At 36.1% G+C, this 20,723-nt stretch overlaps 2 protein-coding genes, 2 non-coding genes and 1 pseudogene across 5 annotated transcripts; all 5 read left to right on the forward strand.

Moving 5' to 3' along the window:
- The first annotated feature begins 1,119 nt into the window (after positions 1-1,119).
- Positions 1,120-5,282, forward strand: LOC103969301 (very-long-chain enoyl-CoA reductase). Its single transcript, XM_009382796.3, has 4 exons — positions 1,120-1,383; positions 1,666-1,705; positions 3,957-4,711; positions 4,891-5,282. Exons 1-4 carry the CDS (start codon positions 1,315-1,317, stop codon positions 4,957-4,959), a joined length of 933 nt encoding a protein of 310 aa, XP_009381071.2. The 5' UTR covers positions 1,120-1,314; the 3' UTR covers positions 4,960-5,282.
- A 525-nt stretch (positions 5,283-5,807) lies between these two features.
- TRNAK-CUU (transfer RNA lysine (anticodon CUU)) lies at positions 5,808-5,880 on the forward strand. The gene has a single exon. It is a non-coding gene; the product is annotated as a tRNA-Lys (tRNA).
- Positions 5,881-5,981: 101 nt separating this feature from the next.
- TRNAK-CUU (transfer RNA lysine (anticodon CUU)) lies at positions 5,982-6,054 on the forward strand. Its single transcript has one exon. It is a non-coding gene; the product is annotated as a tRNA-Lys (tRNA).
- Positions 6,055-7,286: 1,232 nt separating this feature from the next.
- Positions 7,287-10,280, forward strand: LOC135625954 (mitochondrial import inner membrane translocase subunit Tim9-like; annotated as a pseudogene).
- Positions 10,281-11,185: 905 nt separating this feature from the next.
- On the forward strand, positions 11,186-20,558 carry LOC103969303 (transcription factor MYB3R-3). 2 transcript variants are annotated; one of them, XM_009382798.3, is made up of 9 exons: positions 11,186-11,354; positions 11,626-11,818; positions 13,799-13,850; positions 14,705-14,762; positions 15,821-15,915; positions 16,006-16,109; positions 17,493-17,621; positions 18,626-19,773; positions 20,177-20,558. In XM_009382798.3, exons 2-8 carry the CDS (start codon positions 11,649-11,651, stop codon positions 19,719-19,721), a joined length of 1,704 nt encoding a protein of 567 aa, XP_009381073.2. In that variant the 5' UTR covers positions 11,186-11,354; positions 11,626-11,648; the 3' UTR covers positions 19,722-19,773; positions 20,177-20,558. The 2 variants fall into 2 exon arrangements, with proteins under 2 accessions (XP_009381073.2, XP_009381074.2); XM_009382799.3 differs by having other exon boundaries at positions 11,195-11,354; positions 11,633-11,818.
- Positions 20,559-20,723: the final 165 nt, after the last annotated feature.

Below are 20,723 nucleotides of genomic sequence, written 5' to 3' on the forward strand. Positions count from 1 at the left end.
CTCAATATATCTTAATCATAAATTAAGATATTCTTCTCGAAAAGTCATGGTAGATATAATAAAATATCATAGATTGAAATATCCTAGACTAAGAGATTTATCTATCTCTTACTCGTCTAAATGTAATATTTGTAGTGAATATAGTGAGTCAATTTATGTATTCACCATATAAATAATATTTAGATACGATTATAGTGAATATAGTGAGTCAATTCTTGCTTGGATTATTATTAGAAAGAATTGGACAATTATTATTAGAAATAGTATTGAAGCAGAGTTTAGAATAGTAGCACAAGGTATGAATACCCACTAAAACTTGTATAAGATTATATTGTGATAATAAAATTACTATCAATATTTCTCATAATCCAATGCACCATTATATAGCAAAGCATGTTGAAGTAGATTGATATTTTATAAAAGGAAATAAAGAAATAATTATTCGTGTTTCTATATTTTCTTATCAAAGGACTTCAAAGATATTTTGATTTAAATAGTTAGGAATGATTGACATCTTTGAGCTAACTTAGGAGGTGTGTAGAAAATCACATGATTAAGAGATTTAAATTTCATAATTTAAAATTTTATAATTCTATAATTAAAGAAATCTATCCCACTCAATCATTATCAAATCAACTCATATTATAGGAAATGAATTAGAATAAAATATTATATACAATCAATTTTTTTAGTTGTATAGATTATAATCAACATATATATATATATATATATCCTTTTTATAAAAAAAATAATGAATTAGAAAATTATAATATTTTATATTCAAGAATTAATAATTTTATTTTTTAAAAACGAAAAGTCTTTCTAATTTGGCGTAATAAATACTCACCTAAATTATTGTTACACTATTTATAATATTTAATAAATATAATAGAAGTTATTTTAAAATATAGTTTTGTTTTCTAAATCAATAAAAATAATATTTGAAACTCAACAAATGTTGAAAGTTAATTCATATTTTTTGAGAGTTTGTATAAGTTAATGTATATATAAGTTAATGTAACACTCGCAGGCACATGCGAACGCGGACGACGATGAACGGTGGATGGACGACGGACCGGCAATTTCCAACGGCTGTTAATCACCATAGGGAGTGGTAACCGATGCGCTGCCGCAAGATCTCGGTTTTCCTTCCCTTATCGTATCACTGGAAGTGTGCCTTGGAACGGGACACCGCTCACCGAAGCCGGCCAACGCCACCAGGTCCGACCACCATCCGGAGTCTGAAATCTTTCGGTATAACTGGCGCTTCTTTTTCTTCCTCGTTGAGTTGGTAGCATTTTGAGGTGGGAAGGAATGAAGATCATCCTTGTTTCCCGCAGCGCAAAGGAGGTCATCAAGGGTGGGATTGAGCTCCACGATGAGGTATTATCGGATTTTTCGTCGGAAAAGTTTTGTTTTTTATGCTTAATTTGTTTGGGGGAGGGTTTAGCATAGGGATCCGGTGAAAGATTACTTTTTTCGTCTTTAGGGAAAACTTCCGGTATTTCGTATGTCAAAATCTGGTCTTGTGTTGTTCGGTGTTAATTCCCTTCCATTTCCTTATTGTGTGTTAATGGGAAGTGTATGAATTTGATATTCTTTATCATAGATTTGTACATATCTCATGGATTTAAAGCAGAAGTTCCTTTCTTGGTGCGTTTTCAGGCCACTGTGAGCGATCTGCAGGAAGCAATTTATGCCCGAAGTAAGATATCTGGAAGCCCGTCTTGAATGGCCTCTCTCTCTCTCTCTCTCTCTCTCTCTCTCTCTCTCTCTCTCTCTTAACTTGAGTCGGTATATTTCAATATTCATATTAAATTCAAAGTTTTTGCCTTATTCTATTAATATATTAGATTTTGTTATGTGGTGGTTAATTTTTTTGTGAATTCTCTTTGCTATCATGGTTTTGCTTTCCTTTTCTGTCTCTTCTTTGCTTCCTCACATGAACATAACATGTTTAGTATTCTCACAATTTTACTAGAGAAATACTTATATTATATATGATGATTTACAATAATTCGTTGTCTGGATTTGAAACCGGTTGTAAAAAAGCTGAGCGGATATAGTGCTTTTAAAAGTTCTAGATTCACATACTTGATGACCAATGAGAGGTTTCAGTATGTTGTAGATTGTGCTCTGGTTTTCCCTTGTGGTTTATGTTAAACCTGTTACATAAGAGAAAAAAAATTAAACAATTACTTTTAGCTACATCGAAACTTAAAAATAGCTTATTTTGTATTTGCTCGAGACATAATTTGGCATAACTTTTTCTGGCATGAAAATTTATATAGACATCTAATACTCATGATGTTTCAAATGTAATATTGGAATTTTGACAAGCATAATGCATTCTACATGTTCTAGTTAAGAGCTTATTGAGCAAATTGGCTGGTAAGGAGATCTGTATATCTTGATGAGTTCACTAGGACAAGTTAGTGGATGTTATTAGTTTCCTACATGGATTTCAGTTGAATTATATGATGATCTTTTGGTTTCATGTCATACCTTTGGCCAGAGATTTAGTATGTAAGACAACCATTACATGCATTAGGAGATATCATTATGTTAAACTGTTGCAATTCTTCCTCTTTAAGGTAAAGGCATTATCTCATACCCTCAGATCATGCTTGTTCATTCTTTTACATTCTCGTAAAATTGCTTTTGTTGCGTCTTTTTCTCAGATGTACTTGTCTTTTGCCTTGATGATTCTCTGCATTTCTTTCTTTTTATTTTACTGTTATATTTTTTCTTGATTTACTGGATTATTTGTCAATTTACCTTTTTATTTTAAGTACTATGGATCTATGATAATCTTCTTATATGATTTGCCTGTGTATGCTCTGTTGTTTAAAGCTTATGTCATGCTGATACTTCTCCTAATTTTTGCTTTTCCCTTTTTGCTTCAAAAGAGTAATTTTGTTACTCTATTTATGCAAACTCGGAGTTGTACCATATTAATCTTGCAAGTTACCGAATTTGATGAATATTAAATTGGTATTTTGTTTCTTCTAAACTATTTATCTAACTTCCGATTGACATACAAATATATAGCATTCAAGATGTAGAGTGAAATAAAAGTTATTTTTGAACAACCACTGTAAAGTTTTTGGATCTCTGTTGTCATTGGCAGTTAACTATGGTGAATTCTGTTTCTGTTTTCAGAATTGTTTCCTACTGATCGAATTTGTTCTACTTTTTATTTTCATCTGCCTGATCTCCATCGTCTGATCCCATACATTCCACGTGGGAAACTTTATCAAACAATTGAAATATATTTTCCACGAGTAGAAAAACTGTTTATTCTCACGTACACTTAAGGGAAAATTTGAGGGCCTCATCTCTTAGTGTCTCATAGTACTTGTGAGTCGATGCTTGTCAAGTAGTGGCCATATCAATGGATACCAGAGTATTAGACCAAAGTAGTGGCCATATCAACGGATACCAGAGTATTAGACCAAAAGAAGAAGCACCTCTAAATTTTGTTGGACATGATGTTGGTTGATAACAAAGTTTTGGGAGTTTATTAGTTTGGGATCAACCATAGAACTAATATGAGCACTGGTCTGGTACAAGTGAATATTAGATGGTTGTATTGGATTAGAGGATCAGTTCATTGTGAGACAACTGAAGATTGGCTAGAAGTAGAAAATTGTCTAGGACTAGCATTCCCACCGGACTGGTCAATACTGTTGGGAACTTGGCTGTCTCGGTCATGGTGGATACAAGAGCTGCTCTTCAGTTTACAATATACAAGTAGTACAGGCTGTAGCTTTTATTGTAAATAAGTCAATCATTCGAGTTACTTGCTTTGGCTCTCTGATGAGTCTTTTTATTATATTATATGGAGTTCTCAATACCAGTACCAGTGTGTGTCTATTGTGCTAGACTTGACTTCTCTAATTCTTGGGTCATATTACTAAGAGTACGTACCTAACTGTTACTGTCCCAAATTACAGCCAAAAAATTCTATCCTTCAAGACAGCGCCTCACCCTGCCATTGCAAGCTGGGAACCAGGGAAAGCCAGTTGTCCTTAGTCCGAAGAAAAAACTGGTAGAATATTGTGATGAGAATGTCAAGAGTCTCACTGTGGTATTCAAGGACCTTGGAGTACAGGTTTTATACAGTACTCTTTTCTTTTGGGAGTACCTGGGTCCTTTAATTATCTATCCTATCTTCTACTACTTTCCAGTGTACAAGTACTTTGGTTATGAGGGTGAACGGGTCATATACCCAGTCCAGACATATGCTACGTGTACCTGGTGCCTCCATTACTTCAAACGTATTATGGAGACTTTCTTCGTTCACAGATTCAGTCATGCTACTTCACCTCTCTCCAATGTGTTCAGGAATTGTGCCTATTACTGGACTTTCGGCACATACATTGCATATCATGTGAATCATCCCCTGTACACACCTGTCAGTGATCTACAAATGAAGATTGGATTTGGATTTGGGTTGATTTGCCAAGTCTCTAACTTTTATTGCCATCTTATATTGAGGAATCTCAGAAGCCCTGATGGTAATGGTGGTTACCAGATTCCTCGTGGCTTTCTGTTCAACATAGTGACTTGTGCAAACTACACAACGGAGATCTATCAATGGCTTGGTTTCAATATTGCTACTCAAACAATAGCAGGTTACGTTTTCCTCGTGGTGGCTACACTCATCATGACAAATTGGGCCCTCGCCAAACACGGTCGCCTCAAGAAGGTAAGCGAACAGTATTTGGCAATTGCAAAGTGATCATCGGCCTGTATAATTGGTGCAATTTCAATTCAGTTGCTGTATGTGACAATTGTATATCATAGTCAATATTGTTTTACATACAAATCAATCGAGTGTCTGTTCTGGTGCATGTAATGTTTTTCGTTTACTCTTCTTTGTTGTAGTTATTCGATGGAAAAGACGGACGGCCTAGGTATCCATGGCGCTGGGTGATACTTCCTCCATTCATCTAAGCAGAGATGGAAAAGACGGACAGCCTAGGTATCCACGGCGCTGGGCGATACTTCCTCCATTCATCTAAGCAGAGACATTTTACTTGCTCCGAAAGTCTGAAATTTCAAGCCAAACATGTTATGGGAGTTGGAAAATACTCATCTTAGGCAGCTGAATTATGTAATTGCCATGCACAACTGAAATGCTTGTTGCTGCATGCACATTTTAGCTTTATGAAATCTGTTGTTTGATTTATTAACCAACTGTTGCACTCAAAGTAGTTCATTTTTAGGTTAATCTGCTGGCTGTGCAATTCTAGTTCTTACTACTTGCATCTGCACCATTTTTGTTTGCTCCCATATGTATAACTACCAATGGTACTTCTGCTGCAATATGAAGTTAATCTGTCATTCTCCAAAGTTTGTCTTGGTCAATTTTTGAGTTTGATCTTTGAGAAACCAAGTGATTCTACTAGCTGTTTACATATGAATCTTACTCCCACACTAGAAATTGGAATGTCAAAGTTGTTTAATTATTCTATCAAAGAAGACATATAAACATCTTTTAGAGATTAATTAAGGGATTGAGGTTAGGATTGCATGACCACAATGTTCCCTTATTCAAGGCCTGCCTACCACTTTCATGTGTCTTTATTTCAATGTTCTTCAATAGAATATTGAAAGAATTCTCACTATCATCATGAAAAAAAACAAAAAAAAACTTCTTTGTTTATGAAATCTAAATACCATTTTTTCACTTGAAAATGTAAAAAACTAAAATGAAAAAAATTCATGAAATCATGTGTTATTGAAGAGAGTTTTATATGCTAATATTATTCTTTTATAAGTAATATGAGAATTTATTACAAGCCCGTCTAGCTCAGTAGGTAGAGCGCAAGGCTCTTAACCTTGTGGTCGTGGGTTCGAGCCCCACGGTGGGCGTTTTGTTTTGCTATTTTAAAGATATTTTTACAAAAAAATGACTCTTTTGTTTTGCTTTTTCGAAGATATTCTTATAATTAAAATATGAGAATTTAATATAAGCCCGTCTAGCTCAGTAGGTAGAGCGCAAGGCTCTTAACCTTGTGGTCGTGGGTTCGAGCCCCACGGTGGGCGTTTCATTTCGCTATTTTTGGGGAAATTCTTTAAAAGAAAAACTATATTTTCATTATTTGCTATAGAACACCTTTTATTTTTCTAAATTTAGATGACCCTTATTTTGCTATTTTTGGAGAAATTCTTTAAAAAAAAACTATATTTTCATATTTGCTATAGAACACCCTTTATTTTTCTAAATTTAGATTACTCACCCTCGCTTATGTGTCTTCGTCTTTGTTGTCATCTGTTTTGTCACATTCACTTAAGTGAGTGTTGTAGAGTGAAAGTGATGATGACAATAAACGAGATATCATTGTTGAGAGCTTTAGTGATGTATGTGTGGAATAAAAATCCTAACTACATCTCCTCTAATGATTAGAAGAAGACGAAGAAGAATAAAAAAATAAAAAATAAGTTAATGATAGGTTGTATAAAAGATTAAAAGAGTATATTGAATTTAAATAATAAATAAAAAAATATACTAAGGGTTGAGATTGTAAATAGTAAAATGTATTAAATTTTTATTCTTTACTAGAGAACATCTTTTATTTTTCTAAATTTAGATTACCATTAGCCCTTGTCGTCATCCTTACTCTCATCATCATCCTCGCTCATATGCCTTTGCCCTCGTTGCATTTGCCCCGTCACCTCTTGTCTTCTTCTTTTCTCGAGCAAGTAATAAGTAAAATGTGCGACAAGAATGTTAAAATCATGGCATTAAGAGGACAAAGGTGATGACTTAGAGATCGATGGTCAACATAAATAATGATAAAGAAATTTCTAAAGATATAATAAGACAGAAATATAATGGATAGATAATGGTGTTCCAACAAAATAAGTGTCATGTTGGTGACGACGATTAATGCACTTTTAAAAGTCTTAGCGACGTTTGTGATGAATAAAAATCCTAACAGTATCTTCTTCCTGAAAAGAGAAGAAAAATAAAAAGAAAAAGAATGAGAAGAAAATCGATGTCTAAAAGGGATTAAAAGAGTCTTAATTTAGATGGATTTCTTACCAATATTAAGAGTTGTGATTGTAAATAGCAAAAGGTGACCCATATAAATTGAAAATATTCACAGACTCTTCCCAAAGAAACGATCGCAATACAATCTAACGGTCAGATAGCGATCCGACGGCTCACACTAAGTAATCATCGATCTTCAAGTCAACAATTTAGGCGAGGGTTTTTGGTCGCAAAGCTTCAGGTCGATTCGATTCTTCAACCAAAGCCCGAGAAGATCGAGAGGCGAGGAGGAGAAGCGATGGACAAGAGCCTGCTTGGCGATCTCGATTCGCTCCCTAAGAGGACAAAGTCCGGATGTCCGCCATGATCGAGCAGCTCCAGATCCGCGACAGGTCTCTTCTCTTTTCTTTTTCTTCTTCTTCTTCTCGTTCATGGTTGTTGCATCGTGCTCGATACGCAATCGGCTTGTCAGAACGGTCACGTTTTCGAATGATCTGTGTCATCGTTTCTTGTTTTGTGACAGAAAGCACCTGTTCCATACTTTCCCTAAAAAAGAGGGGTGCGCTTGTAGTTATAGTTGTCTCGAAGTAGAGATGTAACAGATGTGAGTATTAAGCGTCTCGATGCTTAAAGTCCTTTTTAACAATCTTGAAATCACAATTTCCTATGATGTTTCAGTTTATGGACCAGGAGAAAAAGGTTCGAAATAAGTACTCAAGACACCATGGGGTAGAGGATTGGTGGTGATGGTAGTAATGCTCCTCTAGTAATTGAAGGGCATATTAATTTCATAGCAGGAATGCTCTCCTCTGGCTGGATGGAGCACCTTTTTGCTGCGTGATAGGGATTTCATGTTCATGAAATTACTAAACATGATTATTGTATGCAATGCCCAATTCAATACAGTTTTGACTATGACCATTAACAAGGGTTTCTCTCACAGAACTTGATGTTACCTGGAGGTTTCTTTATAGATTTAGTTGTCATTCAAAGAGTATCAAGTCAGTGGCCAGCACTATCTGAGAATAACTTGTGCTATAGGCCACGCCCATTATTTTGATCAGAAATGTATCAATGTTTATAACTGGATTGGCCAGCATGGCAAGACAATCCTTGAACAATATTACAGCACAACAATGCTTTGGTAGGATAGTGTTGTTGTTAATTATCGAGGGGGTACGAAGTGTTGCATGGATACTTCAAACTACTTATGTCATTATCAGATGTGTGGGGCTTCGATAATTGTTGCATACATCATGCAGTCTCTCAGCTATATCCTCAAAATTTTTCTATTAAAATTCTTCTTGGATATGTATTGATAATTTTTCAAAGTATTCACTTTTTAATTATTCAGAAAATTGGATACTTATGGGATAGTTGTGGGATAATTCATTGATGCTTCTTGAGAGGTGTTTTTTGTTTTCCTTTGAACACTTGATCTTTTGATTATGGACATGATGTGTATCTAAACATATCGTTCGGCATTATTTGTTTTGAGCATCTTATCATTTTTGGGTCATTATGCTAAAAATAGATATTTCTATGTTGCATAATCTACGAATGCTTGTTATAATTAAATGTTGATAAAAAAGATATGCTTTGTCATAATAATATTATGTATTTGAAATATTTTTGTTATTGTATCGGTTGTAATATATACAAATCATATCATTAAAACATTTTTCATTATTGTACCTGTTTTATTGGTGTATACTATCAACTCAAGTTAGATGTATCTTAGTAGCGATATTGGAATTCCACGTGCATACATGCTTTATAGGTTCCTTGCCAATTTAACTTTTGCTCCAATTTTTTCCTTCTTATTATTTTTTTGTGCATTATGGTTTTATTGAATGACTTAAGTTGTGTCTAGTGCTAGATTGGCAAATTATTTATCACACCTGATGCATTTTAATTAGAGAAGTGATGTCCTTTTGGCTAGACATTTTAAGAGCATGTGTGCGGTGTGCCTATATTGTCTACAATTATTGTGCTTGATATCTTGGGCTTCAGCAGACTTTGTTTAGTAAATCAACCACTATAAGTTGACCTGCTCAGTCAAGCTATTGTCAACCATACAATAGATATATTACAACACGAAATGATGATGATTGGATATTTCAGATTTCATGTTCATGTTATCAAAGACAGCTCGAAATAAATTGCAAAAACTTTGTCACAGCCTAAAAGATCCTAACTGCTTAGACACTTGTAATGCTACGATGAAAGCAATTGTTTTCTTTGGTTGTGAATTAATCAGAATGTCTTTGGCTATTGAATAGGCTGACCTGTGTGTTGATAAAGTATGACAAACAAATGTTTTTTTAATCACTTTACTTTGATGTGTGGAGATTAGGTTTCCATTAGGGCTATTTTGTGATATTGATTTCTTTGATTGAGGGCATATTTTTCCTCAGAGCTAGCCTGTACTTCTTGTTTCATTGATTAAGACTGCTTAATTACAACCTGCTTATGAACTCGCTTTATGCGGGGTCCGGGTCCTTTCTCCTCCCAGATTTCTTGCTCTCCGTAGAAGCACTTGGAACCTACGTAATGGACTTTGGACTTTATCGATGCTAGTCTTGTGATCTTCTCAGGTGGTATTGCATGTTGAAACAAAAAAAATATCAAATTGTTGTAAAGCATACAGGGTATGACAGACATCGGCTTGATCTCTTCCTGCCACAAACTAGCTGCTAAAGCGCTTTATAGACATAGCTCAATACACTATTAATTAAACTAGCATATATAGCTCAATACACTATTAATTAGACTAGCATCCTAGGGAGGTTTCACAATGTCCAGGCTTTCTCTTTTCGCTACGTTGGCATTTGTATTCACTTATTATGGCTATTATTGTTATATCTGTGATTAATTGTTGGCTGATTTGTCATTCTTTTTCTTTCAAATCAATCTTGCAGTTTGAGGATGTATAATACATTGGTAGAGAGGTGTTTTACGGATTGCGTGGATACCTTCCGGCGCAAGTCACTTGACAAGCAGGAAGAGACATGCGTCCGCAGATGTGCCGAGAAGTTCTTGAAGCACTCGATGAGGGTTGGCATGAGATTCGCAGAATTAAACCAGGGCGCTGCCACACCAGATTAAATCTCTTTTAGTTTCTCTCCTTAGAAGCTTTGTTCTACAGCTCAAAAGTTTGTATCCTTCCTTGCAAGATGGCACGAAGAGTTTTGATTTTGCATTTTTCTTGGTTATTTTGAAGACTCAGAGAGGTTCGAATTTCCTAAATTTTGCACTATGGTAATGGGTTTCTTAATATCCATTGTGGTTAATGATGGTGATTGACATTCTGATATAAACGAGAAATACCGGCGACGGCGAGAGAGGGGATGTCGCGGTGGCGACGGCGATGTCGGTGCTAGCAAAGGCCAGACCGAAGTCAAACATTTCAAACGGTGACGAACGCGGGTCTTCAGCGGGCTGTACGCTACCATCAGAAGGTTGACCCGCGTCAGTGATCATCGGACAATTGGCGGGGTAGGAGAATCCGAAGCAATCCTGTCGTTTGCACGGCGGCGGAGGTGGTGGGGCCATCGGAGTGCGGGCGATTTTGCCGAGAATGGGAGCCAGCAAGCGTAGGCCTATCTATTCTCAATCGTGCGACGATAAGATAACCACACCGTCTTTTATACAAACACGAAGGTTGACCAATTTTGACCCATGTCGGATCGGGCATGGATCCTGCACCCCGTAAGGACGCAAAATCCGACCCTTCTTTACATGTTGTTACGTCGCTTTTCGTAGTTAATTACCAATCTGACCTGTAGGCCAGTCTTCGCAAAAGGCCGATTTATTACCTCGCTTCATTAAATCAAATCCCGGTTTCAATAATTATAATCCGTTGATTAGTTACGCAGTCGATCTCGTAATCCCCGACTTAAAATAACAGAAGAATATAACAATAATACGTTCCCACCAAATCCGACGGCCAGCAACCGACCCGTCCCCACCTCAACCCTCCGTAAACAATAAATAAAGGGCGAAGCGAAGAGTGCCGTTCGAGGTTCAAACTTTGTTGTTGCCAACGGTAACGCCGCCGCCCGTGAGCAGCCGTTACCGCGAATCCCCGCCCCTCCAAGCCTGATCTTTAACGCCCCCGTCACGGCGCCGTCACCCGCCCTCTCCTATCGCTTCTGCCCCTTTCTCCATATATAATATTATTTTAATTCCCCCTCTTCTCTCTCTGCCCTTTTGCTTCAACGGGCGAGGTTTCCTTTCGAACGCCTGCGCGACTTGGGAGTTCCGCGAGCTTCCTTCGATTCGAGGGTTTCGTATCCGATCTCGATCTCGATCTCTTCTGCCGCCCCTCGCCGCTCCTCGTCCCGTGAAGGTGATTGATTCCGTGATCTCTCTCCGTCCTTTTGCGCCACTGATTAAGAGATCTTCGGTTCTTGGATTCCGTTCGAATTGCTCTGGATCAATCCTTTTCTGGGGGTTTTGTCGATCTTTCTCGGTCTCGGTCTCCTTTTTCTTGGCCTCCGACACCTGTCTTTGAGGCGATTGCCGCTGTTGCTGCTGGTTTCTGATTGCGGGATCTATTGTTACTTGGGTTCGGCCGTTGGTATTGTTGATGATGCTGTGTTTTGATATGATCCTTTTAGGGTTTAGGGTATATCTTTGGGGCATGGGAGATGGTGGATTGTTGGCCGTCGCGACGATGAAGGTTGAGCAAAGTTGTGTGGAGAACAAGCAATCGGCGGCCGCCTCGAGCTCGTCCCTCTCCGAAGGAAGTTATGGGCTATCTAGGATGTCGCCCGCTGTTTCTAGCCCGCGAACATCTTCACCATCCAAGAGGTTTGTTGAATTTCAATTTGGATGCTTACTATTATACTGCTTAAAGGACGGATTTATACCTATATTCCCATTGGAATTTGAGTTGATTGTCTAAGACGAGCGATTGTTTTTTGAGCTAATGGGAGTTGTTGCATATTTGTTTGTGTTCAATTGCTAGAGCATGCGGAGAATGTAGCTTGGGTCAGCTAATCATTGTAGAGTTTTGTTCTTTTTCACTTTTTATCCGGACGTTGTATCAATTCTTTAGAGAAACCGTTGTTAAATATAAATTGAGTTTATCATAGCAGAAATCCTATATAAAATGGTACCAGAATATGTCAAGATTTTAGTGCTCTTCATTCTTGATGATATCACAATTCAGAATAAACCCTAACATTCTTTTGAAGCAACTACCTTAATGAAATGTTACGTTTAATCACTATGCTTTCCTTGGCTAAGGACCTAATCGACTTCTCAAAACAATAACAGTAGGAATCAGATTCGTGATGCAAGATTCCATTTAAACTAAAAATGGGAATACAGAAACTGAAAATTACAAGAGCAGTATAAAAGGAGCAATACTTGAAAAGGTTTGGACCCTTGAAATAGCACTTCTACAATGTGCAAAACTAACCATATCTTATCATGATAAGAAAGAGTGGACGAGAAGGAAAGTAAGTGAAGAAGACTAGAGAAAAGGAGAAGAGATGAGTATATGATAGAGAGGAGAATAGAAAAGAAGGGAAAGAAAAGAGAAAAAGAAAGTGAAAAGAAAAGAATAAAAATATTTCAATTTTGACTTTAAAAATAGTTTGTCCTATTTTTAGATTTGAAATAGTATTATAAATAATCACATATTTCATCATATATAATGTTGTTTTACAATTTAAAATCTGTAAATATATAATTTTTTTAGGTCGTATCAGGGATATTATAAATATACAAATCCATGCCAATATATTGACATGCCATTATCTTGAATTTGGGCTTTTTAAGTTTACCCATGTATCCTAAATTATATCATAAATCATGCTGACATTGGGATTTGTGTGACACCTGAAATTTTTATCAAAGTTTAAACAACATAGATCTGCAACCTTGGCCTGTTTAGTGTGATTCATGATTTTATTGCCTTATATCGTGGTGTTACAATGATTTTTGTAGAAACTTAGTTGTTACAACCAGAATAGTATATTTCTGAGCAATGTAAATTGTGTTGTTTCCAGGTGCTTGTTATATGTAGACTATGGAAAGATGGTAGAGAACAAAAATGATGTGGTCACTTAATGCATGCACAAGCAAATTTGAAAGTTGAAAGCATTTCAGCATTAATTATAAGGGCAATGAATGTAGTGATTGGATCGAGTAGCTTTTTCCTTTTAATTTTGCAGCTAGTTGTATTGATGATTTTTTTTTTGTTAGTTTGTGATTTAACTATCCACATACTTATCTTTTGATTGGGACATATCTCTAGGATATTGGATTAAAAGTCATTACATGTTGAGACCTGTGGGTGTTGTAAGCCCTATGAGGTTTATCTAGTTCTTAGGAGGAAAGTCCATAATTCCTCAAAATGGGTAAATCTGCTTGTGACATTCATAGCCTATTATATCATTTAGTAAAATTTCTTCAAATGAAAAGTTTGCTAGAAGAACAAAAGCATCAGTTATGGTTTGTGATATATACTTCTAGGTGTAATCCATAACGTCTTGTATTTTGGGAAGGGAATTGAATAGGCAATAGCTATTTATCCAGTGACCAAGTGCACTGAGTTTATATGCGAGGACTGGATATTGTTTCTTTAAAAGATTTTATTCTTGTTCTATACTTCTTTCTTTTGTTGGGAAATTGCAAATTTTTTGATGTATTGGGCTCATTTGGATGATTTAATCTTCAAGAAGTATGGTTGTGCCTTTTTCATTACACTAGTTACGAGTTGTATTTTTGAAAATTTGTGTACTAACTTCCGTTTATTATAATTGTTCTTTATGTCATATCTAGGAGAATTAGTGGTCCAATAAGGCGAGCTAAGGGTGGTTGGACACCACAAGAGGTATTTGGTTTATCATTATTCTCAAGTTCGACAATGTTTGTGTTCATTAAGAACTATAGGCTATCTATGATGTCAATTAAATATTTTTAGAATTATCATCTTATTCGGGCTTATCAAGTCACATTCTCTACCATGCAATCTACCATTCTCCAAAAATATGAAATTACCAGTCATTCCATTTTTTTTCATTCCGAACCCAGTTGGGTATATGTAACTACTTGAGGCTGTCACCCAATAACTCTTGCTAGTACTGTGTATTACCAGTGTCTCATGGATAATGACATGTCTATCACAGTCAAAGCTTATATCTGTCTGATTAGGCCTGGACACTAAAGTAATAAGGTATACTGAGGAGAGAGAATTTGCTAAGACATTATATGAGTCACATGTTGTTTCATATTACAAACACAATATTGTGATGCAAGCCTATAAAAAGCTTTTTAAATGAAAATGGATCCAATGTAATTACATCTCTAACTTTCATTTTGAAATATCAGCAAAATCTTGGGTTAGTTTTAAAATTGTCTAGCTTTGGAGGATTTTTTTTTAACATTCTTCTTTTCTTTCTGGAAAGTTGAAGAACATCAGACCAAAAAGTATTAGCTTGAGGGAAGGTCCTCATTTCTCCAAAATTCTAAAAGGTTTTCTAAGAAGCAGAGAATTCAATAAAGTAGTATTGTAGTGCTCGAGTTTTGTATCAAGTGTGGCTCCTTCATTGTCCTTGGCTTAAACTTTTAACTTTGATCTAGGTGTTTTTGCATGATTACTAATTTACTGAACACATGAAAGAATTCTTTTTCGTTTTTCTCATGGTACCTTTTCAAATTTTCCTAATTTCAATTTACATTGTGTAGGATGAAACATTAAGGAAAGCTGTTGAAGCTTACAAGGGAAGAAGTTGGAAGAAAATAGGTAATGTGATTTCTTGCTACTGCATATTCATTATGAGCCCTGGACCAAGATACCCTTGTTAGTTTCATTTGTCTACATTTTTCCAAGTATGCTTTGTAGTTTGTAGTGTGTACTTTCACGTGATAGATGCATATAATATTATGTGAATGAGCCTTGGCATCATAGTGAAATTGTTTTACTGCATATAATATTATGTGGATGAGCCTTGGCATCATAGTGAAATTGCTTTACTGCAACCTGGGTGATCAGGTTCAAGTAAAAAAAAAAAACTCTTTGCTTGCAACTGTAAAGCAACATATATTGACCCTCCCCAAAACCCCACATTGATGGAAGGCTAATGCATCGACCATCCTTTTTTTACATTTATGCATGTCATGAATGATATCAACTGTGACCGGAAAAAGTTTGCAGAATTTTAAGAGAATCGGGAGCACGAAGTCCAAGTCAAAATTAACTTGGCAGGTTGCATTTGTATTTATTAGTCAATGGCTGATATATTTTGAGTATATAGCAACGACAAGCAGTTAGTTGGGAGTTACGGCAGCAAAATAGGGAAGAAACTAGATGCAAAGGGAGCACAAATGCTCGAATATTTTTAAGAGAAATGTTTTTTTTGTGGGAATCACAAGCATTACAAGTTTATCTTGAAAGAATTATATAAGATGGCTCTTTAAAAATTTTGAAACATGCAAATCTAGACAGCAAGTAGCAACTAGGAAATATTACTTGGTGCTTATATGATTTTGGATAGTATACTAACCTACACTATCACTAAACAAAATTCAGTATACCGAGCAATCATCTTATGCGTCTTGCGTCTTCTAAAACATTATGTGCTATCTCTTGTCCAGGCTTCTATTTACAGTTTGTGCAAAATCATCTTGCATGGTGAATCCAATTTATTTTTGTATATTACAATTGTTGCAAAATCCTTTCGGCTTTAGTGATTTTAAATATATAAAGCCTTAGGATCCTGAAGAACAATCTGCAACTTTTAAATGAAGTTATTGCAAACTTCCTCTAGTATTGATGTCATATGTTAATGTCTGTCTGTGCAGCTGAATTTTTTCCAGATAGAACAGAAGTTCAATGTCTTCATCGGTGGCAGAAGGTTCTCAATCCTGAACTTATTAAAGGTCCATGGACACCAGAGGTTTGATGCAAAGTTCTTTCCTTAATATGGTGGAGCTTTAGAAAAAAATAATACTTTATTGTTTATTATCATATCTCCTTGCGATTACAGGAAGATGAGAAAATCATTAGTCTTGTAGCGAAGTATGGGCCTAAAAAATGGTCTATCATTGCAAAATCACTTCCTGGTCGAATTGGGAAACAATGTCGGGAGAGGTAAATTCGAATTGTCTGCTTTGTTGCTACTAAAAGGATAGCTAATAATTTGTTTTGAGAAATTTATACAGTATATTACTTTGTAGTGCTTTCTCCCTTTGAGCCTTTGGTATAATAAAGTTTGAGGAGGATGAGATAACCAAAACAAGGTGTGTGTGTGGACTGTGGAGTTTACAACTGGCCCCTAGCTATCTGTTTAAAGTTTCTGTTGGCAGGGACTATTGCATTACAGCACAGGGGGAAATTGATACTGTTTTGACCTGGCACAATTGTTTACCATGTTGGATGGCACATGCTAAAAAGTTGGTTTAGCCATATTTTGCCACCTCCTTTACAGGTTGATATGAGGTGTCCTGTACCTTCTGCATGTTACATTTTGATCTGAGCCGACAGGTGCCATTCAGCACAACAATTCTTGCACGTCAGTGACATTCATGAGGACTTTTCCTATAAATGTTTATGATTTTTTCTTGATGGGATGTTTCTATAAATGTTAAGAATTTTTACATAAAATTAAAGGTTTTTTAAAAATTAAATGTGTCGAGAAAAATTAAAAGATATTTTCACGTAAAATGTTAAGAATTATGTGAGCTTCAGCTTGACAGATATATGTACTTGAGTTAAAAGAAAAAGAGGTAAATTAGTTTTACTTATCATCTAACTTGGTAATAATGTGATAACACTAATAGAAGAAAGAGTTCTGAAGGAATTACATTTTCTTTCTCTGCCTTCTTATTAAGATTATTGTTTGCCCATTTGTCACTGTAGCAAAAGAGACAACAAGTATTATTTTTAAATAATTCATAATGTCAGTTGAGTCCATTTGCATATATGGGACAAAGTCATTTCCATCATTCCATGTTCTCTCGGAATATATTAGTCAATACTTCATGCAGTTTGCAGTCTTAACTTCGATTAGTACATCTCTTCAACTTTTTAGTACATCTTGCAATGGATCTTCAGTTGACTAAATCGATTTTGGGGCAGCAAGTTATCGAGATGATTTAATATGATTTCAATATGTTATCCTTACATAGATACACTTTGATTGGCTTTTAGTGATATACTGGGATATGGTTTCTTGTTTTGCTTCAATTATGATTGATGAGCCTTTTCTCTTCCATTTTCGGTCAAACTTCTAATTTATCAGAGAGAATCATTTTTATGGACTCAACACCCAGTGAGGACCAATATCTTGTTACACCAACTTTTGTATGTATCTTTAATTTGATTGGATTCTTTATGCCGCCAAAAGCACTAATTAATATATAAACAAATGCACTTTTATGTTTTTTGATAACAATTACCTAAGGTCTCTAAGTTCTTTAGGATGTACCTTATGGTTTAATATTCTTCTGAAGAAACATCGTTTGACTTTTATAGGTGGCATAATCATTTGGATCCTACCATAAAGAAAGATGCTTGGACTGTAGAGGAGGAACTTGCACTCATGAATGCCCATCGTGTACATGGAAATAAATGGGCAGAAATTGCAAAGGTTTTACCTGGAAGGTATTGACTCTCATCTAACATGTTTATGTTTTACTAAGGTGCATTAAAGTTAATTTTAAAAATCTCAGTAACTGCATTTTTTTTCCCTTTATAGTGCTTTGTCATTTTTATAAAGTATCATTATGTTGCTTAAAAAGTTATTAAACATAGAATGCTTGAGGGAATGTATTTCCGTGTTGGTCTTGTTGGCTTCTACCAACCAGCACATATTGTGCAAACAATAGAGAGTAGTAGTGCATAGGGCAACTAACATATTATCAAGTGTCCGTTGGAAGTTAAATGACATTTAGTGAGTGTGCATAGAAATGTCCCCCATATCATTGTGTACTACTATAAGATCATGAAGTGACTATGCCATCAATTTCCACAACTGAAAACCCATGTCTTGCCATCAGAAAAGACTACCAAGGTAGAGAAGGCTTATGTGGCTAATAGGATAATTAAAGTAAATTACTAATCTGATAACTTGTATTTGACACGTATACATAGCCAAATATGTTCAAATTAAAGTTATTAGTAGATAATATACCATATGGCATATGCATATAGCATCAATCATCTTATTATTTCTTAATGGTTGGAAACACAAAAGCTTGATGTCCTCATCAGAGCACCAATGTATAAACTTCACTAATTGAAGAGCAGAAATAAATTTCATAGTACACTGTAAATTACTGGTTCTAAATTCAAAACATGTTGCGGAAGTTTATGGAGTTTAATCGATTACATTACATAATGCAACTGCTATTGTGTATTACCTTTGTTGTGACAGTGCTTTTATTGTCTTTTGATCGCGTCGAGGGTATGTTATATTTGTAAGCTATTATCTATGGGCACTTATGCTGTTTCCGACAGACATCTTCGTTCTGTTTCTGGACTTCGTATAAGAGAATGCAACTTTCAACTAATATCAACTGATTGTATAGTTACTTGCCCTCTTAAGTAGAGCCTCGTCTATGTCCTTCATTTGCTAGTGTAATTTTCTAATCTTTCGCTGTGGTTAGGACGGACAATTCAATAAAAAATCACTGGAATAGTTCCTTGAAGAAGAAGTTAGATTTATTCTTGGTTACTGGTAAGCTGCCACCAGTTCCAAAACCTGAAACACATGGGGGTTCAAAGGACATGGCAAATTCAGATAGTGGACGTTCACTTCGTAGTTCAAGCGATGGCTCAGACATAATTACCAGAGCCTTTTCTGGATCAGCCAGCTCCATGGATTCTGGTCTGCCTGCTGAACCATGTAAATTGGAAGACCAAAAGAGTTGGTTGGCATTGTCAACAGTTCAAGATTCTAACAGAGAAGCCTTAGCAAATTTGACAGTGAGAGGAGTTAATGATCCAGATACTGGCTACAGTATGCGTGATCCAATGTCTGATGTCTGTCCTAGATCTGATCCTGGAACTGAATTGGCAGAATGCAGCAATACTGGTGAGAACGATCAACTGGATGATACATCGCAGCCAGCATTAGCATTGCCTTCAGAATCACCTCATGGTTGTCTTTCTGCAGCCTCTACTCTGTTAACCACGTATGATTCTATGCAGCAATCATACTGCTCAGCAATTGTGACATCACCAAGTGGTTATCTGACTCCCTCCTCTGTGACTGGGAAGAAGCCAGTTCAAAGTGTTGAATCCATATTAAAAAGCGCAGCTAGAAGTTTCCCAAATACTCCCTCTATTTTCAGGAGGCGAAAAAGGGAAGCAGAAATGAGCCATGCTTCTGGTAGTAGTCCTTCACAGATGGATAGGATAAAATTTCTAGACAGTTCTGATTCTGCAGAAGGAAAGAGTAGACACAACTCAGAGGCAACCAACTCGTTGTTGTCAAAATTCAATTCAAGTCCTTGTGACAGAGGAGCCATATTATACAATGGAAAGAGCTTTAATGAATCTCCTCCATACAGGTTGAGGTCAAAAAGAACTGCGATTATAAAATCTGTGGAGAAACAGCTTGATTTTACATTGGAGAAAAATGATTGTAATGGTAATGTCATTCCGCAGAGCTTGGCTATGCACAGTAGTTCCCATAGTTCCAGCACCATCATTCCGACCATACAGGAGAGGGAACTAATTGAGCGTCCTATTGTGTTGTAAAGTGCAAAAATATAGAAAAATTCGAAGTTGGCCACAACCTCATACGTCAGTTGTAAGTACTTCTTATGACCTCACTTCTTTTTTTTTTTCCCCCCAATTGATGCATGGTTTGGTTCATACAAGTAGTTCTGTTTAGAGAGAGATTTCACCTAGGAGGCGGCTTGGCCTAGTTTTTATAGTGCTCAAATTTTGGTATCTATATTCCACAATGATACCATACTGGAAACAACCCCCTTTAAAATTTTGAAATCATGTTTGCTTCACATATTCATTGTGGATATTATGAATTTGTATGCTATCAATTACGATGATGACCTCTGCTACTAAGATCCTTTTGAAGCTATTGTAGCTGCCACCTTGTTTGCATCTTCCTTACAACTGAACCGAATCTGGTTCTCTGTTGAATACAACTTAGCTACTGACTTGTTTCTTCTTTCTTCTGTTTGTCCATGTAGGTACAAGTCTTACTTGGATCAGGAAGGTCAAAGACCTGAAAAGTCTTTCCCGCTGTAGATCCAAAATCAAAAATCTAGTAGCAAATTTAGCTGTAGCTCCAATTAACAAACTGATGGCGAGAAAACCATGGAAGCCCGCATTGTTATCTCATTGGAAATGTGCAGACTACAGGTAATTCTTCGCTTTGCTCCAGATGTTAGGGCATCCATAATTGTACATAAACCCCGTTCAAATAATTGTTTTAGCTACTTGCTGTGGAATAAGAGCTTGTCTTAGCTCATTTCTTCCCTCCCATCAACTCGTAACCTTCACACTGTTTACGATGTCTGCCAAGAGGAGAATAGAAGATACATGCAAAGAAATTCATGTCCTCTTGCTTTATACCTTGTGTTTGCTGTGTTTTAAAAACCATACGCATCACATGCGACCCACCACACTACTACTCTAAAACAGTCAGCAAAGAAAGTATGCTTTTAGGCTCTCTCCTGTCCTTTTGTTTTTTTTTTGTGCGTCTGTTCTTTCACAAGTTTGGAAATAGCGTATCTG

The sequence above is a fragment of the Musa acuminata genome, chromosome BXJ2-10 (genome assembly GCF_036884655.1).
Source record: "Musa acuminata AAA Group cultivar baxijiao chromosome BXJ2-10, Cavendish_Baxijiao_AAA, whole genome shotgun sequence".
NCBI lineage: Eukaryota > Viridiplantae > Streptophyta > Magnoliopsida > Zingiberales > Musaceae > Musa > Musa acuminata.